Here is a 6,732-nt window from a genome sequence, read left to right as displayed (position 1 = left end):
TATAGATGATAACGTTTCCAGCATAATTTAAAAAACCGTAGAAAGTTCAAATTCACAAAAAGGTAACTCAAAACCGCTAATTACTGTACCTCGATCAGATGACAACTGCACTGGTGGGCAAGTATTGCAGTCTGTGATACCCATTTGAAGTGTCTGTTAATCACTCGTCTTCAAATGGTGTTGCCTGGTTTATGTCAGGTCATGTCAAAAGAAGAATTGATTAAAATATGTGGAAGTGAAAGGTGAATCCGCAGCATTTGAATTGATGAAATTATAGCGTGACAGATTTCTGGCACGATTTCTGGTAAGGTTTCAATACGAGGTTCGTTTCAGCTCCGAGGTCCGCAACGGTATATAAACAACCCTGAAATTGAATTTTTCAGCTACATTAACTACACCAATATATGATTAAAATCGTAAAAAACATTCAAATTCACTTTCGGAACGCAAACATTTGTGTTGTCTCCAAGCAAATGGAACAAAATGTAGATTTTTTGAATATTACAATGTTTCTTTTCAAGGCAATGTCTTACATGATGTTATAATACAGCCACAGGAAAACAGAAACCAAAAACAATATACAAAGGAAAAGTGACACTAGTTTAAAAGACAACTGCCAGGATTGTTCTTGCACCTCCTTACATAATGGAAATTATTTAGGACCACAGACTGCCAAACTGACTGTGTTAATACTGAAAGTCTGATTTCTTATGTCGATGACGTCATCAGGTTCTCCGTCGAATATAACGTTACCTCTGAAGTGAAGTGTGTCATATATTGTTTCCTGGCCGTGTTGCTTTTCACGTTCAAACCTTAGCTGCTTTAAAAATTCGTAATATCTCTCTGACAATGGAGTTACAGAGATAGAGTTTGACACATTCTTTAAATTTTCCAGTCCATATATCAGACTGGACAGATGGCTTTGAAAAATTTCAATGTGATTTATTTCAGCATAAAACAATGTCTGGTAGCAATCGAATTTACCACGTGTCCGGACAAGAGGTTTTAAAGTAATTGTGCACATGTCACTGCTTCCGGAGTAATTTGACATTTTTTTTAAAATCCATTTCAAGATTGTTACTGTACAATGTGACACGGGTGAGTCGGTGAGTCCAGTACATCTGTAATGGTGGTGAATAATTATAGTTTTAATATCATATGATGATATCCAATGTTTTCTCTCCGTATCTTTATGGAGCGTTATTGCTGGATGTCGGCATATGTGTCTGATTTTATCTTCTGACAGTTTTCCTTTAATTAGGTATTTTAACAGCCTGTATACCTTCATGTGCTTATTGGATAATATACGTTTCATGAAACGTACTTCTGTCTCGATAAAAGAAGTTTTTGTGTATGTGCATCCGTATCGTAGTAAAACGAGAAAGCTTCCAGTTTCAAGTACTTCTCTTCCAAATACTTCGGTTGGACAAATAGTGCGTAAATACTTTGACATACTTGAATCTAATACTTTTATTGCAGGGACAATATCTACATTGATTTCTTTAATATATTGTTTATTTTCCTTTCTGATTTCAAAGCTGAAGTGTAGTGTGATGATTGGACCATTACCTTTAGCCTAAATTGCATCGACAAGTTGTAAAATATAAAACGTGGATCTGTCATATTTTTCAACAGTATACTTTTCCTCGCCTTTTACATGTTGGCCGATTCTCCATATAACATTCTTTAAGAGTTGATTATTGTAAACAGAAATGCTTGTGGCAGATGTTTTTTCTTTAAATATTGGCTTTCTTGTGTGTAGAATAACCAAAACAAAGTCGAATTCATCTGGGAAAGTGTTCTTTGTGCCATCATAAAAACTTCCCTCTTTAAGTATTTTAGGGGACAAACTGTCTATAAACGTGTCATGTCCAAACTCGTCCTTTAGTTCTTTTATATCATCCTGCACTTGTTCGTCGCTTATAACAAACTTGCGTAAACCTTTCACAATTTTTTCTATTCCAGTTTGAATGAAACTCACTACATCTTTCCCAACTGCACGTTTGACATCATTCTCAAATACTTTTTCCAGATATGTATCCAGATTTGATGGTTTTGAACCACGATGTGAAATATGATTGCGCATTTGTTGAAATTTGAACTATTTGTCCCTTCAGTATTGTCACTTGTATCTATATTTAACAGGAATGTTTTGCAGCATTTCTGACAGTTAAATTATTATTTATACATATATATTTATTTGTGTTCTGTATAAATGTTCCGAATATATTACGCACGCGTTCAATTAATATCTCTTTTTGTAATGTTCCTCTAAATCAGTTAAATGTAAAAAGTTAACATCCTTATGCAATTTTGGCATGTGTCCCTAAAACCAAGTGATTTCGCGTTGTATCGATTAACAAATATGTACAGCTCGTTTAAATGGGTCAACCGTGTTGTTGCACTTATAAAATAGACTGACCCGGTTTATAGGTTGGTCAGGGCTACGGATATATATTGTATTTTGCCATTATATGTTTCTATAAAATGCTTCTTCCCCTTCCGTTTGGATTCGTCCATGTTTACAGACACGCTTGTTTATTTTATGGACTGTATGAGACAGCATGTTTATATTATTGTATGATGGTTATGTTTCTCATGCATCGTTGAACTCAAAAAGGTTGTCGTGACAGAAGTTAAGTGTATTGTAATGTTATACAAAAATATTTTCTGTATTTTTAATGAAGAAAAATCATACTTATCAAATATGTTATCGTTTGAGTTATAGTGCGGGATTTATAACTGACAAACATATAGCTGGTTATTCAGTATTGCTTTTAAAGCCCTGCTCTATGGCTATTCAAATTCTATTGTGTGTATTACAATAGGTAGCAGTTAACGGCCACGCACCACACTTTAGCACGCAAAATCACAGGTATTTTATATTGAATTTTATATGACTCTATTTTGACAGGCGTCACTGTTCATAGTCAGGATTTTCATGCTTTCTCAATGACAATTTAAGGTTAAAAGGTAGGACTGGAGCAGGTCTTTAAATGTACAGTTGAGAGTTCAACTGATAGTTCGTCGATTAGGGAGATCAACATGATTTGCTTTGCCTTATTTGTATTAGAGTCACTACAAGTTATAACTACTTAAAATGGTCAAGCGGCCGGGTGGTAGCCTGTCACATACGCGACTGGGATTCAACACTCCGACGACTCTTTTATTTTAGTGAAAACTTTAGGGGTATAATTATATCAATTTCATAATTTAATTTTTTATTTTTTTTATTTTTAATGCCATGTACAAGCACTTTCTTTTTAACGCTAAATGCTGTGACAGTAGATTAATGGGGTCAAATTCCACTCGTCAATATATTATAGGTTATTTAACATTGTTCTGTACAATACGGAGATATATTTGGACGAGTACCTGTTACGGGGGTGGTATCGGCGCTATAATTATAACAAGTCCGAAGCCCTAAGGATCTATGAGTTCAATAATGTCCACTTGTGTAATTGGATGGTTATGCTATAGGATAATACGACTAGGTCAAACTCTTCTATATCCAATTTATTCAACCGTTTACTAAAGTAGTACAGCAACACATTCTGAAAACAAAGGTTAAAAGATATTCAATACATGGTCAGTCATATTAAAAGCAATACACAATACACAATACTTATGATCTCGTAAGTACCGTACATTCGCATTTAGAACATATCAACAAACGCGTCTAGTGGCCAAATAACCTATTTGTCCTATAACGTATAGAATACTTATAAACACATATAGTTACATATACAACATAAAGTTACACATAACACATATTAGATCTTGTAACTTACCATCTAAGGGATGAATGATCTGTAACTGTACAATTCTGAAACAGGCTTCATTCACACCAGTGACTGCTACTTGATACTGCAAAGTTAAATATTAGAAGTAAATAAAAGACAGAAATGTGATTGCAGAAATAGTCACTCTGAAACTCACTTCTTTATAAATCATGAAATTTACAATTCTAAAGTTACTAAACTCAAGGTGAACCTAATACAAAGACTTAATTCCCTGTACTATAAATCAGTCAATAAGCAACAACAGGACAAATACAAACCATTGGAAAGACATTTTCTGACCACTGGTAAAAACACATCTTTCCAACAAAGACTAAAATCACAGACACTTGGGGCTCAGACAAGCTTATAGTTGTGTATTATCATCACACATAGGTATCTGACGAATATGAACAGGTTTCATAAGTTTCTACTAATATTTAAAAAATGCTCCCATATACTATCAAGCCTTAAAATACTGAAGATACCAAACTTTTCCTCATTGTTTACATGTAGTGACCTTGTTTGGGACGATTTTATTTAAATTAATCCGACACAAACACACATACTATTGGTGTCCATCCACTCAGCGCTTAATAATCTTTCCGGTCATATACATATTATTACCTGTCATGGACTTAAAAGACCCTGTAGAATTGTTGCAAAATGTTTATGATGAATATAAAAGTAGCCCAATGGAAAACTCTATGTCAAAATTATATGAAGAAATTCAAAAAAATACTGAGCCTTTCTTCAACTGGATATGTACTCAATTTTTAAATTTAGTTAAAATAGGAGAAGCTAACTTTTCAGATGCAAATATTTCTCAACAGAAAGACGTCACAAAATTCTGTTCAGATATCAACATGTTTTTAAAAAGTGATGAGTATTTCAGTTCTTGCGAAACGTTTTATTGTTACGGAAAAGGATTTCAAAGAGTTGGCCAATTTTTCTGCACCTCTTTAATGTTTAGTCTTCAAAGCATTTTGCTTGAAAAAAAGGCTGAACTTATAAGCACCTCAGAGATAAAAGAAAGAATTGTTCCAACTGAAAAATATGAGGAAGGTAAAGGTAATGTGCGTTATATTGGTGGTTACTGTGTCAGTAAGGTAAAACATTTATATCAGAAAAAAGTTCAGATATCTCTGTATGACCCTAAGAAAGAAAAAACTCTTCAGGTTTCTAGAAAAAAATTATCATTACTAACACAACTTACAGTTTCTTTCTCAGAACTAGTTGGTTCAAATGACTGTTTTGAAAACTACTTCTAGGAAACAAAATGTTAGACAAGGTCTAACAAATATTACTGACGCAGCCTTTATCTTCTTTCAAACTTTAAATAGAAAATTCGCAGAATTGAAACTTTTCAAAATTTGCATATGTACGGTCAAGATGTTATTGAAACCATTCGGGTAACTATTTTGAATGATAAAGAGATTTTTCAAATATGGTTAAACTTATCTAAGGACAGGAATACTGAATCTGAAATCAGCATTGTAGATGAAGACGATATTGCATTGACTGTATGCTATTTAACAGAATTATTCAGTGAAATCGTCTCAAAATTTATCAAAGTTTCAGCTTCACATTTTAGAAAAGATTACCTTCTACATGTAAAACGAGAAAAAGGCAAAGCTCACAGAAAAAAAGTAATGGAGAAAAAAGGAAACAAACAAGAAAGAAAAATATCTCTTGATGAAATTAAAAATGATAAATCTGCTGGAAAATTAGTCTCCCATTTGAAATTAAAAGCGTGTGTACTGAGTGACATTCAGTATTTTAATGATAAATTTTACACAAAAAAAGATCTTATAAAGCTGTGTGAAGCCTACGAAATTCCAACACTTACAAAACACAATAAGTCATTTATGAATGACCAACTAATTGAAGTTATAAGACAATGTGAATTAATGTTAACACCACAAGTATTCACTAATAACGAAGAAAAGGCCGTAAGTGTTGAAGGAATGCAAGATGGGAATGGCGGAGTGACAGAAGAAACAAGCAACGTGTATGAAAATGAAAGACTGCAAAGCAATAAGGGTAAAAATAAGGGTAAAGGCAAAGGTAAAGGTAAGGGTAACGGAAAAGTGAAAAGTTCATCAGCAAGGGGCAAAGGTAAAAAGAGGAAAGCTGAGGATGTTGAAGAAAAGACGGAAGATGACAACTGCTGTTCCATTTGTAATGGACAATATGATGAATCGCCAAAATGGATTTGTTGCGACGGGTGTGATAAATGGTACCATGGTCAATGCGTTGGCATTAACACGCCTGCGGAGTGGGAAAAATATGCTGATGAATCTGTTAAGTTTATTTGTCCTTTTTGTTAAGTAATAGCCATAGAAAATGATACTTTAAAGCATCGTTATTTTTGCAAAGTTGACGTTACTATAAACATACTGCATTTCTCTTTCGTAAACCTCACACAGCTTTTGCTTTGCCTTCTTCGTTTCAAAGTATAAAACTACGTATTATTGCAATGCTTAAGTCATATTTTTCTAGCGCGTGCGGACTGACCGTACAGCTGAATAGTTTGACTTTTTAAATATCCACCCTTGTATTCTTAAATTTCTCTTTCAGTACAGTTTAACTTTTTGATATAGTTTGGCTTAAACCTATTCTTAATGTTGATGTGTACATTTAACTACCTTGCATGCATGGAGTAAATAAAACCGAGTCTGCTATACCTTTGAGGTGTTGTTTGCTTCCACATGATGTTAAAATTGTAGATTTAGCTTATAACTAAAAAAAACTTTTATTTGTTATATTTGTTTAGTGAACAGTACATTCTGTACACAATCTTCCAAATTTGTTTTCATAATTTATGTCATTTTTGAAGCTCGTGTGGACTGACCGTACAGCTCGTTTTTGACAACAGACTTTAACTGAATGTTTTTCATCATGTATACATACATATAGTATTTTGGTAATCAATGTGTTTGGAATGTCTGAA

At 33.5% G+C, this 6,732-nt stretch overlaps 1 protein-coding gene across 1 annotated transcript; it reads left to right on the top strand.

Moving 5' to 3' along the window:
* Positions 1-5,647: 5,647 nt before the first annotated feature.
* LOC128548760 (uncharacterized) lies at positions 5,648-6,109 on the top strand. Its single transcript, XM_053524179.1, has one exon. The coding sequence runs from the start codon at positions 5,648-5,650 to the stop codon at positions 6,107-6,109; it is 462 nt and encodes a 153-aa protein (XP_053380154.1).
* The last annotated feature ends 623 nt before the right edge of the window (positions 6,110-6,732 follow it).

The sequence above is a fragment of the Mercenaria mercenaria genome, chromosome 15 (genome assembly GCF_021730395.1).
Source record: "Mercenaria mercenaria strain notata chromosome 15, MADL_Memer_1, whole genome shotgun sequence".
In the NCBI taxonomy this organism is placed as follows: Eukaryota; Metazoa; Mollusca; class Bivalvia; order Venerida; family Veneridae; genus Mercenaria; species Mercenaria mercenaria.
The sequence above is the reverse complement of the archived record's forward strand: the minus strand, read 5'-3'. Positions and strand labels throughout refer to the sequence as shown.